This window comes from Bos indicus x Bos taurus, chromosome 29 (assembly GCF_003369695.1).
Source record: "Bos indicus x Bos taurus breed Angus x Brahman F1 hybrid chromosome 29, Bos_hybrid_MaternalHap_v2.0, whole genome shotgun sequence".
Taxonomy (NCBI): Eukaryota; Metazoa; Chordata; class Mammalia; order Artiodactyla; family Bovidae; genus Bos; species Bos indicus x Bos taurus.
The window spans coordinates 25,017,586-25,035,347 of NC_040104.1; the positions used below are offsets into that span (position 1 = coordinate 25,017,586).

The window sequence follows — 17,762 nt, forward strand, 5'->3', positions numbered from 1 at the left end:
TGACTAGACGGACCTTTGTTGACAAAGTAATGTCTCTGCTTTTCAATATGCTATCTAGGTTGGTCATAACTTTCCTTCCAAGGAGTAAGCGTCTTTTAATTTCATGGCTGCAATCACCATCTGCAGCTTACAATAATTATTAATGTGCTTTTCCATATCATAGACCATATCTGAGATGTTAGTAACATTAAATCACTTCATATAATAGTAATTAAATTGTTATCAGGACTATGCAATCAAAATTAACAAGGGGAACATAAAAGTTACCCCAAAATAGTACTCATTCATTCAAAACTCCTTACTTGGTGGCCAGCACCAAACACTATATATCTACTCCAAGGATTGTAGTATTTCAATTATCTGAAACAATTGTTACTGATGGTTAATGAGACACACAGGAAGAAACAATTTCCTCAGGTCCTAAATGGCCCCATAACCTCTAGGGTCCATGTACTAAGCAGTCTCTCCTGGAGAGATTTGGAAGGGTTAAGAGGTCCCTTAAGAACTTCAGTACCTAGAAAGGACAGGCACAAGAGAATACTCAGCTCCCCAAAGGATCCTACAAAAGGATCATTAAGGCAACTATTGTACTCTTTCCAGAGAAGGAAAATAAATGCATTGTATCCTACAGGGATCAAGAGACTTGCCACAACTACTATATCCAATGTTTATAACCTATAGGTACAATTTCAACTTTTCTGATCCACTGTGGTTCTTAGTACATTCAGGCGTGTGAAATCATATGTCTCATTATTTCACTTGGAAAATATGGTTAAGAATACTGGAGACCTGCGTAAGGAAAGGCAAAGGAAAGCTAAGCAACTATAACATATTACAACCTGACTGACCGTAGCTATAACCTGGTTTCTGAGACTAAACATTCTCTAGTTCAATGGTCTTCCAGGTTTTTTGCTGATGTATCCCTGGTAATAAAGTAATTTTAATCCCTAATCATATTTATATTCACCTACATATATATGTGTCTATACTAATATATTACATACATTGTTAAATAGATGCAAATCTTTTGAGTTAAAAAGAGGAAATAAAAATTTTAAATTTGACTTGTTAATGATATAAATTCTCTTTTTGTTCTTGTTAAAATTCACTTTAACAATATATTTTTAGTGAAATCAATGTGAATTCAATTTTTAAAAAAATTTTTTAATTCAAAAGATTTGCATCTATTTAACAATGTATGTAATATACATAGGGTTTGGTGCTTGCCACCAAGTAAGGAGTTGCTATATATAGCACTTCATTATATACCAAGAGGTATATATTAATTCCCATTTTACAGATAATAAGATTGAACTTTGAGAGGTTATATAATCTGGCAAATGGCAAAACTAGTATGCAAAGCCTAATCTGTCTAACTCTAAAAACAGTGTTGTTAACCAATCTATTATGAAAAAGGAAGCATTTAGAGAAAATAATTAATACTAAGGTGTGAGTCAGATACCAAGAATAAATCTTTCCAACCAATACGAATGTTATCTGCTTATCTCTTATTAACATCATTAGTTGTAATCTCTCTATGACTTAAGGTAAGTCCCTTAATTTATATGAATCTTAGTTTCCCCAATATGTAAACTGAGGGACTTGGACTAAGTGATCTTCAAGATGCTTTCAGCATTAAAATTCTAGGACTCCAGGCAGAACACAGAGACTTTTTAGGGCAGTGAAATACTGGTTGATACTATAATGGTAAATACATGTTTGATTTGTCCACATTCATAGAATACACAGACAAGAGTGAATCCTAATGTAAACTATGGACTTTAGATGATAATCATGTGTCCACGGAGGTCTGTCAATTGTACTACTCAGGTAGGGGACGTTGACAATGCAGAGCCTATGCATGTACAGGGCAGGAGGTACACAGAAAAAAACCTCTGTACCTTCTGCCCAACAGCACCCTGAACCTGAAACTGCCCTAAAATAACGTACAGAAAAACTGACTCAAATACAGAGGCGAACAAGGCACAAATCTTTGAAGCAGAATAGCCAGACCTTTGCTGATCTCCACATTAGGCAGGTTGAAGATGTCAAGGTCCATCATCCCTCCTTTAGTCCCTTCTGAGAAGTCTAAAAGGACCAGTTTGTCTGCAATGCCCTGGACAGTGCAAAAAGAAAAAGAACAGTATTACACTGAACATGCTCAGTTACTCAGTTGAAATTTATTCAGAGATGACAGCTAAAGAGTGTGTGTGTGTGTGTCTACTCAGGTCCTCAGTTGTGTCCAACTCTTTGTGACGCCATGGACTGTAGCCCACCAGGCTTCTCTGTCCATGGAATTTTTCAGGTAAGAATACTGGAACAAGTTGCCATTTCCTACTCTAGGGGATCTTCCTGACCTTGAGCTGTTGCATCTCCCGCATTGGCAGGCAGATTCCTTGCCACTGCACCACCTGGGAAGCCCACAGAAAAACACACGTAGGCCTTACGACTCTCTCATGAAGGAAGTAACACAGCAGCAACAAAAGGGGTATGCAAGCAGGAAAGCAGTATCATGCACTTGAATGATGTGATCCTTTGGCTTAACCAAAAACCGTGTTCTGAAGGAGATCAGCCCTGGGATTTCTTTTTTTTTTTTTTTTTTCAGTGTCTCTTTTGCTGTCTCGTATACAGGGTTATCGTTACCATCTTTCTAAATTCCATATATATGCGTTAGTATACTGTATTGGTGTTTTTCCTTCTGGCTTACTTCACTCTGTATAATAGGCTCCAGTTTCATCCACCTCATTAGAATTGATTCAAATGTATTCTTTTTAATGGCTGAGTAATACTCCATTGTGTATATGTACCACAGCTTTCTTATCCATTCATCTGCTGATGGACATCTAGGTTGCTTCCATGTCCTGGCTATTATAAACAGTGCTGCGATGTACATTGGGGTACACGTGTCTCTTTCCCTTCTGGTTTCCTCAGTGTGTATGCCCAGCAGTGGGATTGCTGGATCATAAGGCAGTTCTATTTCCAGTTTTTTAAGGAATCTCCACACTGTTCTCCATAGTGGCTGTACTAGTTTGCATTCCCACCAACAGTGTAAGAGGGTTCCCTTTTCTCCACACCCTCTCCAGCATTTATTATTTGTAGACTTTTGGATCGCAGCCATCTGGGATTTCTTTGGAGGGAATGATGTGCTGAAGCTGAAACTCCAGTACTCTGGCCACCTCATGCGAAGAGCTGACTCACTGGAAAAGACTCTGATGCTGGGAGGGATTGGGGGCAGGAGGAGAAGGGGATGACAGAGGATGAGATGGCTGGATGGCATTACTGACTCGATGGACGTGAGTCTGAGTGAACTCCGGGAGTTGGTGATGGACAGGGAGGCCTGGCGTGCTGCAATTCATGGGGTCACAAAGAGTCGGACATGACTGAGCGACTGAACTGAACTGAACTGAAAAGGGTTTAAATAGAAAGTCTCAAATTGCAGGTTTCTTTGGATGGGATAATGAGTAATAAAGATGACACAGTACACTCAATATATTTGCTGTTGTTTTTGAGTTTGTTTTCATAACTTCCCATTCTAAAGAATCTAGAGTGATTTTTTGGTCTATTTTAGCACCATTGGTCATTTAGCATTTGGTTATTTTAGCACCATTTGGTCATTTCTAGCATGAAAGTCAACATTAATGCCAAGTTTCTCTAAAGAAAACAGATAATAGACATAGAGCTAAAACAGAACCAATTATCATGCAGTTTTCTCTCCCAGAGATCTCATGGAAACTACTCCACATGCAGTAGACAGCTCCCTGGGAGCCATGGTGGGCTGACTGTTCATGACGGCACAGAAACTCCTGAGAGTCAATTTACCTTTGTGAGAGTTCTTTTTCCAAAAAGTAAAGGACCTGGGCATCTCTCCTAACTTAGAGCTTCTCAACCTTTAAGTAAGAGGTCATCATTTAATACATCAGTGAAGCACACTGATCATGAGGGATACTTTTAAACTGCAGATCTGGAACAGGGCCTGAGATTAGGCATTTCTAATAAGATCTCAGATGATGCCAATGCCACACATTGGGTAGTAAGGATCTAGAATACAGGATCCATAAACAGAATGCCAGTCTCAAACCCTGGCTCCTTTTATTAACAGTATGATTTGGGGCAAATTGGGTAACCTCCCTATGCCCTGGTTTCTCCACTTGTCAAACGACAGTAATGACAGTACCTAAGCCATAAGGTTGTTGCAAAAATGAATCAAGTGTTTAGATGAGTGCCTGGTACCTAGCAAACATTTAGTAAAGGTGAGTTATTGCTGTGACCATCATTACAACGACTGCCATTATTATGACTACTACTGCACTAGTGGAATATTGTTGCACTATTTGAATACTGTACCTCGTATCAAAATATTAACTTTTATTCCTTCTGTTTTGCTTTTTTTGGGCCGCATGGGCATGTGGGATCTTTGTTCCCCAACCAAGGATCAAACTCGTACCTCTGCATTGGAAGTGCAGAGTCTTAACCACTGGCATGCCAGGGAATTCCTCAGAATACTAATGTTTAACAGGAAAAACAGAAAAAAACTTTCCATCTAGACAGTTCACAGACAAATACGGACAGTGAGACTTCTAACCATTTAATATGACTTTAAGGGGCCTTCTTGTGCTGTGCTGTGCTGTCCTGAGTCGCTCAGTCATGTCCAGTTCTTTGCAATCCCATGGACTGCAGCCTGCCAGGCTCCTCTGTCCATGGGGATTCTCCAGGCAAGAATACTAGAGTGGGTTGCCATGCCCTCCTCCAGGGATCTTCCCCATCCAGGGATCGGACCCAGGTCTCTCGCATTGCAGGTGGATTCTTTACCATCTGAGCCACCAGGTAAGCCCAAGAATAGGGTAGCCTATCCCTTCTCCAGGGGATCTTCCTGACCCAGGAATCAAACCAGAGTCTCCTGCATTGCAGGAGGATTCTTTATCAGCTGAGCTACCAGAGAAGCCCACTTACTACACTTACCAAATGCAAATAAAATCGATAAAACTCTTAAACACTTACCAAATGCAAATAAAATCAATAAAACAGTACTCAACTCAGTACTGTTGTCGCTGCTGCTAACTCGCCTCAGTCATGTCCAACTCTGTGCGACCCCATAGACGGCAGCCCACCAGGCTCCCCCATCCCTGGGATTCTCCAGGCAAGAACGCTGGAGTGGGTTGCCATTTCCTTCTCCAATGCGTGAAAGTGAAGTCGCTTAATCGTGTCCGACTCTTAGAGACCCCATGGACTGCAGCCCACCAGGCTCCTTCGTCCATGGGATTTTCCAGGCAAGAGTACTGGAGTAGGGTGCCACTGCCTTTTCCAACACTTAGCAAAAGCAAGTAAAATCAATAAAACTCAGTACTGTTAGGGATACCGAAATGAGGTTGATGTGTACATTGTTATTAGCAGCATAAATTACTTCTGCCTGTCTGAAGAGCAATCTAGCAATATATAGTAAGTGCCATAAGAACTATTCATGCCCTCTGATTCACAGTACTACTTCTGAGATTCTGTACACCTAAAAGAAAATTCAGACAAGAAAATAAGCAACTTCTAAGGCAATGTTTATAGAAATACTTTATTTAGTAACAAAAGATCTGCAAACATTTCAAATTCCAATTAAGAAGAGGAGTGCATTCAAATGGAGGATGGAGGAAATGAAACTATAATGTGCTACAAGTTAGCATATATTGTCCTGAATAGTCAGCTTTTAAAATCTTCTAGCGCCCTGGATACAATTTCACTCTTTGCTTAAGTAGAACCTACCTCCAAGACATAAGTGAATCTTAAATAGAAAGAGACGAATTTACATGTCAATCAATCAAATTTTAATAGAACAGAAACTCAAACACCAGCTACCAAACAAATATATCAAGGGAGAGCCAGTCTATTTTGGGCTACATTGCTCAAATGCCACAGACATGCTATTACCACGACACTGGGGATACTGGGCTGGGGAGGGTCTTTTCAACTTCCCTGGAGGGAGATTTAAGCCTTTCTAAACATAATTTATATAGAAAAGATCCAGTAAAAAAGGATTGATGAAAAAATAGACAAATTTCAGACCACTGTAAAATATCAAATCAGGAACTATGATCCTAAAAGAAAGTGGAGTAATTACACTTTCAAGAAAAGGCAATTTAAGAAAATGTTAACGTTGGAAAGAGCTAAATTAAGTATTATATTAAATAGAGTTTAATTAAAGCAGCATGACTCAGAAAACACAAAAGCATTTGTGACTAAGTCAGATGAGTGTCAACCTGAGGTTCCCTTGGATTAGGATGATGAGCCCATTGTTCAAACCAGGTTTTCAAAGCCTAGTCCACGTCTAACTACTAATTATGAAACAACATTACTAATGAGAGCTTTCAGCTGTTTTTTTGTCAACTTACTAAATATATTTTAAGGCAAAATGAGGTTTTCCCACATGACAAAATGAAGCTATTATTTCTTGTGTGTTAAAACAGAAACTGCCTAAAAGTGTAGCAATATGACGTGTATTTATAACCACTATGCTTACGTACTTTGGCTGAAATTGCTAGTGTGCAGGCAATTCCCAGTTCTCCACCTCCAACCACGGTAATTTTATTGACTGTTTTATTCTCACGATTTGCCCAGTTCTTTGAATTTATATCTGAGACACCTAAAAAGAAAAGCAGATTATCATAATTTAAAAATAATATCAAAAGTCTTTTTAGCATTTAAAAAAAACCCAAACTTTAATAACTTGGACAGAAAAGATGGTACTAGGCATTCCATACAGGCATTCAAAAATATTTTTGAACAAATGAAACGCAAGGAAGACAGGAATCTCATATTAAATACTTTACGCAGAGGCTACCACTTTAAAAAGAAAAGGTCTTTCTAAGCTTGAAAAAAATAAGATTTCCTAATTTTGAAAAACATTGTGACTCTTCCTGCTCTAGTCTACAATGCAAAAAAATGTTTAAAACTTACTAAATTGTTGCAAGCATGGTTATTTTCCTTTGTCTTCAATGAAAAACAATGAGAATCACAGATTCTCTGGTCCAATATACTGAACGAGGCAAAAAGCTACGTACACATATAATGAAAAAGGTTTGGGATCATTAATATATATCAAGTGGTTTTGAACAAAACAAACTATTTTATCTGTCAGAATAAAAGTAATCTTTTACATTTTAAGAAGCCATATTCATTGGAAGTATATGGTAAACCTTATGATAAATATATAGGAATTTTTTGATCCAACACAATTATGTATATACACAAGTATGTATGTATTTACAGAAATCAAATAGCAGAGAATAAAGGATATTAGTGAGAAACTGTAAACTCATAACGCTATTATTAACAGAAATACAAACCTTCAGTGATTTTTGCAATATAGGCTAGCAAGTCTACCTGCCGTGCCTCGTCAGATGATGAAAGAGAACACAGGGGAAGTTCGTCTTGAAATTTGGCAATCATTTCTTTAATTAATCCAACAATGACAGATTTAGGCTACAGAATACACAAAGGGAAAAGTTATGCAGAAATTTTGCTAAGGAATACTACCTTATTAATCTATACACTGTCAGAGTAGCCGAAAGAATATTAATGCTCTCATTTTTTGAAAACCCATACAAACCCATACAAAAATTACATAGTACTTTTAACTGGAAAACTTAATTCTTTTAAATTAAAAAATACAGGGAGAAGTGTTAAAACATCTCCAAAAATTGCAACAACAGTATAAATGTGTTTAGTAGTAGAGTACCTGTATGTGGGAACAGTCTTGTCTATCTGCCTTTCTAAAATTTTTTTATTTTTAAATAACTGCAGATTTACAGAAAAGCTGGCAAAAGAATAGTACAAAGAATTTTCATATGTTCTCTACTCAGATTGCTCAAATTTTAACATTTTATCTCATGTGCTTTCTCAGTGCCTTTTCCTCTATTTTCTGAACCAACTGAGAATAAACTGAAGATACAACACGCCTTCACCCCAAATACTTTAGCATATATTTCCCAAATGAAAAAACAAAACACTGTCCTATACAGCCACTATCAAATAAGAAAATTACTGCTCATAAAATACTTATCTAATCCATTACTGCTTATTTGAACTGGTAAAACAACCTTAATGAAATGCACTTAACCTCTCTGAGCTTCAGTATTATTAGTAATATAATGTGAATAATAAATTCCAATAAATATGAGAAACAAATGAGCTAATGTATGCAAATTATGTTTTGAGTGTAAAATATATGTTTATTATTATTATAAGGAATACTTAAAGTGGTTTGCTCATTTTAAAAATTGCTTAATTCTTCAATCTGAGTTTCACTCTTTATAAAGACAAAGAAGCCATTAGAATAAAAACACTTAAATACTTTTAAAGACCAAGCAGATAATATAATATGTGAAGTTGTCAAGTGTAAGAAAATTTGGGGAGATGGTCACTGTGGCAAATTGGAAAGAGTACATGTACAGTCACTTAAATTTATATTAAGAACATAACAAAACAAAGCAAAACAAAACCTCTTTGCTGTTCAAACAAAATTCCGTAGGCCTACTGCTGCACACTGACTCTCTTGGGGAAAATGTCTGCAATCCTTAGCCTAAGTGACCTCCAGATTCCTTCTAGCTCCAAAACACTATACAATCATATTAATACTATACAATTTAAACTGCATGTGGGACTTAATGCAGTACTTTTTAAATCATAACTCATACTTTTTTGAAGTGAAATATAGCTGATTTACAATGTGGTGGTAGTTTCAGGTATACAGCAGAGTGAATCAGATATAGATATACAGATAGATTATAGACATAAGTATATCTATCTATCTAGTCTCTTCCAGATGCCTTTCATTATAGCTTATTACAAGATATTGAAATATAGGGCTTTCCTGGTGGCTCAGTGGTAAAGAATCTGCCTGCCGATGCAGGAGACACAGATTCGAGCCCTGATCTGCTAACACCCCACATGCCATGGAGCAACTGAGCACATGCGTTACCACTATTAAGCCTGTGCTCTAGAGCCCGGGAGCTGCAAGTACTAGCCACGTGACACAACTACCGAAGTCCATGCGCTCTCGCGCCTGTGCTGCGTGCGCACCAGGAGAAGGCGCCGCAACGAGAAGCTCGGGCCCTGCAGCTAGAGAGTACCGCTATATTAAGAAAGACCCAGCACGGCCAAAAATGAATAAATAAATAAACATTAAAAAAAGGATATTGAATATAGTTCTCTGTGCTATCCCGTAGATCTTTTTAACCTATTTTTATTTTTTGGCCACACAGCACTACATGTAGGATCTTAATTCCCTGACCCTGCATTGGAAGCGCAGAGTCTTAACCACTGGACCACCAGGGAAGTCTCTATGTATTTTATATATAGTAGTGTGTATCTGTTCATCCCAAACCCCTAATTTATCCCTCCATTCCCCCTAAATGTAACTCTTCTAAATAGGGCCATTTAAATAATGTAAGACTAGTTTTGGCTTATAATAAAGAGGTTCAGAAGAGTAAAGTGAAATTAACACTGTCTGAACTGAAACCAAGCACAACTTTGACTAGATTTTAGAACTACCTCTGAGTATTTATTAAACAAACTATGAGAAGAGATGCCAAAGTAAACCAGAAAGATGAAATAGGGAAGATAAGTTCACACAACAGGGCACAGATGTAAAAAAAAAAAAAAGTTTTTTGTTTAAAAGAGTAAAAATGGATGAAGGAGATAGGCAATTCAAAAATGAAGAAACATACATGATAAATAAATACATGATAAGATTCCAATTTCTCAAGTAACCAAAAAACTAAGCATTAAGGTTAAGACATCAATTTTGTTCTTCCAACTAACAAATTTTTATCATGCCCTAGGGAAAACCACTAGACCATTCAGGTATGACCTCAATCATATCCCTTACGATTATACAGTGGAAGTGACAAATAGATTCAAGGAATTAGATCTAATAGACAGAGTGCCTGAAGAAATGGATGGGGGTTCATGACACTGCACAGGAGGCAATTATCAAGACCATCCCCAAGAAAAAGAAACACAAAAGGCAAAATGGTTCTCTGAGGAGGCCTTACAAATAGCTGAGAAAAGAAGAGAAGCCAAAGGCAAAGGAAAGATATAAGCATCTGAATTCAGAGTTCCAAAGAATAGCAAGAAGAGAAGCCAAAGGCAAAGGAAAGATATAAGCATCTGAATTCAGAGTTCCAAAGAATAGCAAGAAGAGATAAGAAAGCCTTCCTCAATGATCAATGCAAAGAAATAAAGGAAAAAAATAGAATGGGAAAAACTAGACATAAGAAAGACTATCTCTTCAAGAAAATGAGAGATAACAAGAGAATATTTCATGCAAAGATGGGCACAATAAAGGACAGAAATGGTATGGACCTAACAGAAGCAGAAGATATTAAGAAGAGGGGGCAAGAATACACAGAACTGTACAAAAAAGATCTTCATGACCCACAATACCACGATGGTGTGATCACTCACCTAGAGCCAGCCAGACAACCTGGAATGCAAAGTCAAATGGGCCTTAGGAAGCATCACTACGAACAAAGCTAGTGGAGGTGATGCAATTCCAGTTGAGCTATTTCAAATCCTAAAAGATGATGCTGTGGAAGTACTGCACTCAATATGCCAGAAATTTGGAAAACTCAGCAGTGGCCACAGGACTGGAAAAGGTCAGTTTTCATTCCAATCCCAAAGAAAGGCAATGCCAGAGAATGCTCAAACTACCCCATAACTGCACTCATCTCACACACTAGCAAAGTAATGTTCAAAATTCTCCAAGCCAGGCTTCAACAGTACATAAAACGAGAACTTCCAGACATTCAAGCTGGATTTAGAAAAGGCAGAGGAACCAGGGATCAGATTGCCAACATCCGTTGGATCATCAAAAAAGCAAGAGAGTTCCGGGAAAACATCTATTTCTGCTTTATTGACTAGGCCAAAACCTTTGATTGTGTGGATCAAAACAAACTGAAAAATTCTTAAAGAGATGGGAATACCAGACCACCTTACCTACCTCCAGAGAAGTCTGTATGCAGGTCAAGAGGCAAGTTACAACTGGACATGGAAAAACAGACTGGTTCCAAATCAAGGCTGTATATTGTCACCCTGCTTATTTAACTTATATGCAGAGTACATCATGAGAAATGCCAGGCTGGATGAAGCAGAATCTGGAACCAAGATTACCGGGAGAAATATCAATAACCTCAGATACACAGATGACACCACCCTTATGGCAGAAAGTAAAGAAGAACTAAAGAGCCTCTTGATGAATGTAAAAGAGAAGAGAGAAAAAGCTGGCCTAAAACTCAACATTCAGAAAACTAATATCATGGCATCTGGTCCCATCACTTCATGGCAAATAGATGGGGAAACAATGGAAACAGTGAGAGACTTTATTTTGGGGGGCTCCCAAATCACTCCAGATGGTGATTGCAGCCAAGAAATTAAAAGACGCTTGCTGCTTGGAAGAAAAGCTATGACCAACCTAGACAGCATATTAAAAAGCAGAGACATTACTTTGCCAACAAAGGTCCATCTAGTCAAGGCTATGGTTTTTCCAGTAGCCATGTATGGATGTGAGAGTTGGACCATAAAGAAAGCTGAGTGCCAAGAATTGATGCTTCTGAACTGTGGTGTTGGAGAAGACTCTTGAAAGTCACTTGGACTGCAAGGAGATCCAAGTCCATCCTAAAGGAAATCAGTCCTGAATATTCATTGGAAGGACTGATGTTGAAGCTGAACCTCCAATACTTTGGCCACCTGATGCAAAGAACTGACTCATTGGAAAAGACCCTGATGCTGGGAAAGACTGAAGGCAGGAGGAGAAGGGGCCGATAGAGGATAAGATGGTTTGGATGGCATCACCGACTCAAGGGACATGAGTGTGAGCAAGCTCCAGGAGTTGGTGATAGACAGGGATGCCTGGCATGCTGCAGTCCATGGGGTTGCAAAGGGGCAGACACAACTGAGCGACTGAACTGAACTGAATTCATCACATTTAACTGGTAATTTTATTATTTAAATCACCAAGCAACACAAATAATCTACAAGTTCATCAAGTAAACTCCCCATCTAAACTCCACTACTGACAATTTGGTGTGAATCCTTTCCTTTTCTTACTCTTTTTTTTCCTTCTTTTTAGAAGTTTTCTTTATATGAAAAATACAGAAAACCGTAAAACAAAGTGAAATGCATCCACAGTTGCACACCCTTTTACAGTGCATACACAAAATAAGACATGATAATTCTAACACCACCCTATACTTCAACCTCACTCCTCTCTGATATCCCTGTCCTACAACTTTCTCAGTATATACAAATATATTATAAATTCTTTTCATAAAAGTTTTACTTACAAAACTGAGAGCATATTCTGTATCCATAATAATAAATGAACCACAGGGATAAGCCAAAGCTTGTTTTGTTTTAAAGATAATGCCTTCTTTTACAGCACCCTTTAGAGCAAGGGTGCTATAAACCAGATACCCTCCTTCGCTGATTTCTATAAGTGGCAGAATCACAGATTGTGTCTACTTCTTGGAAGCCAATTTAGGAAAATATAAGAATAGCCTTCAAAACATTTTAAAACTTTGATCCAATAATTCCATTCCTAGAGATTTATCATTAGCAAATTATTAAAATTTATAAGATATACAAACATTTTATATTTACAAATATTTATATTTAAGGATGCTCATCATTAAATTTCTAACAAAGCAATCTACAAATATATCATGCAATATCCTAATGCTGGATCATCAGGCAACCATTTAAAAACCATGTGTTTTGAAAATACTGTCTAATATGGAAAAACGCTCAATATAATGATAGATGAAATATGTAGAATGCGTAATCTGAGGGTTTCTTTTTGTTTTGTGTTTTAAACCTAGGCCATATTTTTTTATTTTTTTACTTTGATTTATCTATTTATTTGGCTGTGTCCCATGGCACGCAGGATTAGTGCCCTGAAACTGTGCTCCCTGCAGTGGAAGCTTGGAGTCTTACCCACTGGACTCCAGGGAAGTCCTTGTGAGAGCTTATAAAAGATATAAACTAGTTTCATGAATCATCGGGGTGAATTTTTAAAACTTAACACTCAGTTAAAACAAGGCATGTAATAGAAGATTATACACAATATGATTAAATTTACATAAAGGTTAAAAACAGGCAAAGCTACAAATAAATATACCTATTACACAAGAATCTTTACAAGAGAGGAACTAGGAAATAATGCCTCAATATTTTGCTAATAGTTCTTCATTTGCTTTATCAAACAGCAAACTACTGTAAAAAGACAGGGAGTAAACAATGGTTGGCTCCCAGACTTGGAGAGAGCAGATTCAAGCAGGCTGCTGTCACCAGGGTGCTGGGACTTGGGTGACCCCCAGGGAGTTCAATTTCAAATTATTTTTCAAGACCAAAAGAAGAATATCACTGAAATAAAATTCAGTAACTTATTTGTACCATCAGTATCAAAGATAAACATTCAGAAAAATAAAAATTTTCAAAAGAAAATCCAAATTGATCTTACATGGCTCCAGTTTTGGAGATAGGGCAAGTATATTCTGCCTTGAGCATCCACATGCTTTCCAACTAAGATTCCCATATTTGCAGTTGGTTTTAAGAAGCAAATGGGGGGAGCAAAAGGGTGAGAATCCAAAATCCACAAACGAATAGGTATGTTATATGTATTACCTATTTGAGACAAAACAAACACATCTTCAAACAATAATGAAAAGCACACATGTTACATTTACGGTATAGCTACGTGGCATTTTAAGACACAAGTCTAGTCAAATATACAGGTAAAGGCTTTATGTAAACTGAGGCCTATTTCCCAATATTCATCCACATTCACGTCGGAAATATGTTTCCATTAAAGGACCAGCATAACATTTGAGGAAAATTAATCAAGACAATGGCCAGCTTATTCAATTCAATCCAGTAAATATTTATAGGACCTATTATACTAGGAGTATGGGATACAACTTTTTCTCTATGTAACATTCTTTGCTCCACCCAAGTTATTTGTCTACAAGTCTATTTCCCCTTTAACACTATAAATGTCTAGAGGCGACTATATATTATTCATTTCCATGTTCCCTACTACAGTGCCTAACACATTGGATGCTCAATAAAAGTTTCTTATATAAATAAATAATGAATGAATGAATGAACAAATGAAAGATGAATTTGAGACTAGCCCTCAAGGTGCTCATTAATTAAAGATACTGTAATATACAAGCTGGGTTAGATACACAAAACTCAGAGCTGAAAATAACCTTAACAGTCACCTTGTTCAGTGGCTCTTAAATTTTAGTGCACCGAGATAGGAATCAAAGTGAAAGCTCCTCCATGTACATGTACCATGTAACGTGCTATATAACCATGTACATCATGCCTCATTTCAGTTCAGTTCAGTCATTCAGTCGTGTCTGACTCTTTGCAACCCCATGGACTGCAGGACGCCAGGCCTCCCTGTCCATCCCCAACTCCCGGAGCTTACTCAAACTCATGTCCATTGAGTCATCCAACCATCTCATCCTCTGTCATCTCCTTCTTCTCCTGCCTTCAGTCTCTGCCAGCATCATCATCTTTTCTAGTGAATCAGTTCTTCATGTCAGGTGTGAGAGCCAAAATCTCTGATTGCTTTGGTTTAGAGGAAGCCCAAAGCTAAACTCAAGTGCAAAAACTAACCTTAAACTAGAAATCTGATCAATTACCTTAACCCTTCCATTGGATCTCCCGATATTTGTTCCTGCTTTCATAGTCTTACTGCATGTTTTTCAGTGTATTTCAAACACGGCTGCTCAGGAGCAAGAATGCCTAGGTTCAAATCCTAGTTCCACACATTACTAGTTATAGGATTTTAGGCAAGTTACTTAATTCCTCTGTGCCTCAATTCCTTCCTATACAAAAAAGAGTAATAAAAGCTCCTACTTCATAGGACTGTTATGGATAAAATCAACTAAGGTACATAAAATGCTTAGAATAGTACATGATATAGTAAGTACCATGTTGTGCTCAGTTGCTAAGTCATGCCTGACTCTGCGACCACATGGACTACAGTCCGCCAGGCTTTTCTGTCCATGGGATCCCAGGTAAGAATACTGAAGTGGGTTACCATTTCCTTTTCCAGGAGATCCTCCCAACCCAGAGATTAAACCCGCAATTCCTGCATTGGCAGGAGGATTCTTTACCACCAAGCCACATGGGAAGGACAGTAAGTACCATGATGGTTTGGCAATTTTTTAAATTTTCTTCAAACCCATTTTGGAAATAAGCAAGGTATAAATAAAAAGTTGTCTCCTCTACTGAAGAAATCTTTTCTCACTAAGGAAATCCTCTATTTTTTTTCATCTTGCTTCCTTCTCCCCTAAGCACAATGATACTCAGCTCTGCCTGTGTATTAGAAACTCTTTAGGAACTCTGAAATATACCAATACCCAGTCCTTGCCCCCCAAGTTTATGATTCAATGGGACCAGGTCTGGACAACATTTTTTAAAAGCTTCCCATGTAATTCTAAAGGACTCAAAGTCAGTACATAATAGTAATGTCCTGGTATGATTTTTACTATTTTATATCAGCAGTTCTCAGAACCATATTCCTCTTCTAACTTTATTGAAGTATTTTAAAATTTTGTTTTTATTTGGGTATAACTGACATATAACACATTTGTTTCAGGTATACAACATAATGATTCAATATTTCTATATACTGCAAAATAATCGCCACAATAAGTCTAGTTACACCAGACACCATACACAGCACCTAAGTACTTACAGTATGGGAACAGACACAGCTGTTGGTCCAAACTTAACTTTATGATTATAAAGTCATGTGATCACAGCACCACAAAATGACTGACAAGTACTGAGACACATCGTCACATTCCTCCAGAATTCACTCTAACATTATATACTCTAGACCAGTGTTTTTCAAAGGCTGGTCACAATCAATAGCTTGTGAAATTAATTTAGTGGACTGCAAACAATAAAATTTTTAAATGGAATCAAACAGAAAAAAACAATGGCAGGTAGTATGGAATGTTAGTTATATACATATATAACTATGCATATAAAAGTATTTCTTATTGTGGATCACAATCAAACATTTACAAGCCACTCTTTAGGCCATGCAATTTTTTTGTTTTGGAGTGGTAGTCCCAATCTCAGTGGAGCCATTTTCTAATGTTAATCGCTACCCTTTAAAGAAAAGGAAACTAATGTCTACTGAAGTTATCTTCCTGGTTGATCAAGGTTCTGCTGCCTCCATCAATGCCCCTCCCCAGCAGTATTTATGCATTTTAATATCACACTCATGACAAAGCACGTGTGAGCCTGATTCCCATGGCATCTGGTCCTATCACTTCATGGCAAATAGATGGGGAAACAGTGGAAACAGTGACAGACTTTATTATTTAGGGCTCCAAAATCACTGCAGATGGTTGACTGCAGCCACGAAATTAAGACACTTGCTCCTTGGAAGAAAAGTTATGACCAACCTAGACAGCATACTAAAAAGCAGAGACATTACTTTGCCAACAAAGGTCCGTCTAGTCAAAGTTACGGTTTTTCCAGTAGTCATGTATGGATGTGAGAGTTGTACTATAAAGAAAGCTGAGCACTGAAGAATTGATGCTTTTGAACTATGGTGTTGGAGAAGACTCTTGAGAGTCCCTTGGTCTGCAAGGAGATCCAACCAGTCCATCCTAAAGGAAATCAGTCCTGAATATTCATTGGAAGGACTGATGCTGAAGCTGAACCTCCAATACTTTGGCCACCTGATGCGAAAAGCTGACTCATTTGAAAAGACCCTGATGCTGGGAAAGATTGAAGGCGGGAGGAGAAGGGGATGACAGGGGATGAGATGGCTGGATGGCATCACCAACTCAATGGACATGAGTTTGAGTAAACTCTGGGAGTTGGTGATGGACAGGGAGGCCTGGCGTGCTGTAGTCCATGGGGTTGCAGAGTCGGACATGACTTAGCAACTGAACTGAACTGAACTTGTAAGATTTCACTACTGGTATTCTCTCTGCCCTTCTTCCTTCTTTCCTTTTTGTCAGCAAATGCCCTGCCTCCTAGCCTGCCCATTTACTTTCAGTAATCCATTACCGAAGATTCAGAACTCCTGGTAAAGTCGTTGGATTAAAAGTAATTATATCATAAGAAAATAATTTGAGTTAGCTGTAAATAAAGTTCAGATGGGTATGATACACATCTCTAAAGAATGGGTGAATGAAGAAAAAGTGTATCACAACCTTGACACAATCTGGAGGGATAAGAAATAATCCAAAAAATTTCTGCAGGTATATATTAGGAAATAGCAACAGAAGATTCACCTGCAGATTAGGACTGGGTAATGGGAGGTTAGATATAAGCTTAACCTCATCTTTTCTCAACTGTTTGAATTTTTTTAGCATAAACATGTGTTTTTAAAAATTTTATTTGATAAGACTTGGCCTCTATTTTAAAATTTTTTATTTATTTATTTTTGGCTGTGCTGGGTCTTTCTTGCTGCACAGCTTTTCTCTAATTGCTGTGAGCGGTTGCAGTGCACGGGCTTCTCATTGAGGTGGCTTCTCTTAGAGCATGGGCTCTAAAGCACTTGGTCTTCAATAGTTGTGGCACATGGGCTCAGTAGTTCCCAGGCTCTACAGCACAGGCTCAACAGTTGTAGAGCATGGGCTTAGCTGTCCTCAGCATGTGGGATCTTCCCTGAGGAGACAACAAACCCGTGTCTCCTGCGCTGGCAGGTGGATTCTTGACCACTGAGCTACCAAGGAAGC

The 17,762-nt window shown here is 37.9% G+C and overlaps 1 protein-coding gene across 5 annotated transcripts in view; it reads right to left on the reverse strand.

Moving 5' to 3' along the window:
- UEVLD (UEV and lactate/malate dehyrogenase domains) overlaps positions 1–17,762 on the reverse strand; it is a 56,532-nt gene that overhangs the window by 22,127 nt on the left and 16,643 nt on the right. For 4 of the 5 annotated variants that reach the window (XM_027532182.1, XM_027532179.1, XM_027532180.1 and 1 more), the window contains 4 exons: positions 13,502–13,665; positions 7,329–7,464; positions 6,507–6,625; positions 2,014–2,116 (listed from right to left, as the gene is read on the reverse strand). In XM_027532182.1, the coding sequence (XP_027387983.1) occupies positions 2,014–2,116; positions 6,507–6,625; positions 7,329–7,464; positions 13,502–13,665 (522 nt within the window). The remainder of the gene's footprint in view (positions 1–2,013; positions 2,117–6,506; positions 6,626–7,328; positions 7,465–13,501; positions 13,666–17,762) is intronic. The other variant, XM_027532184.1, reaches the window with a different exon arrangement.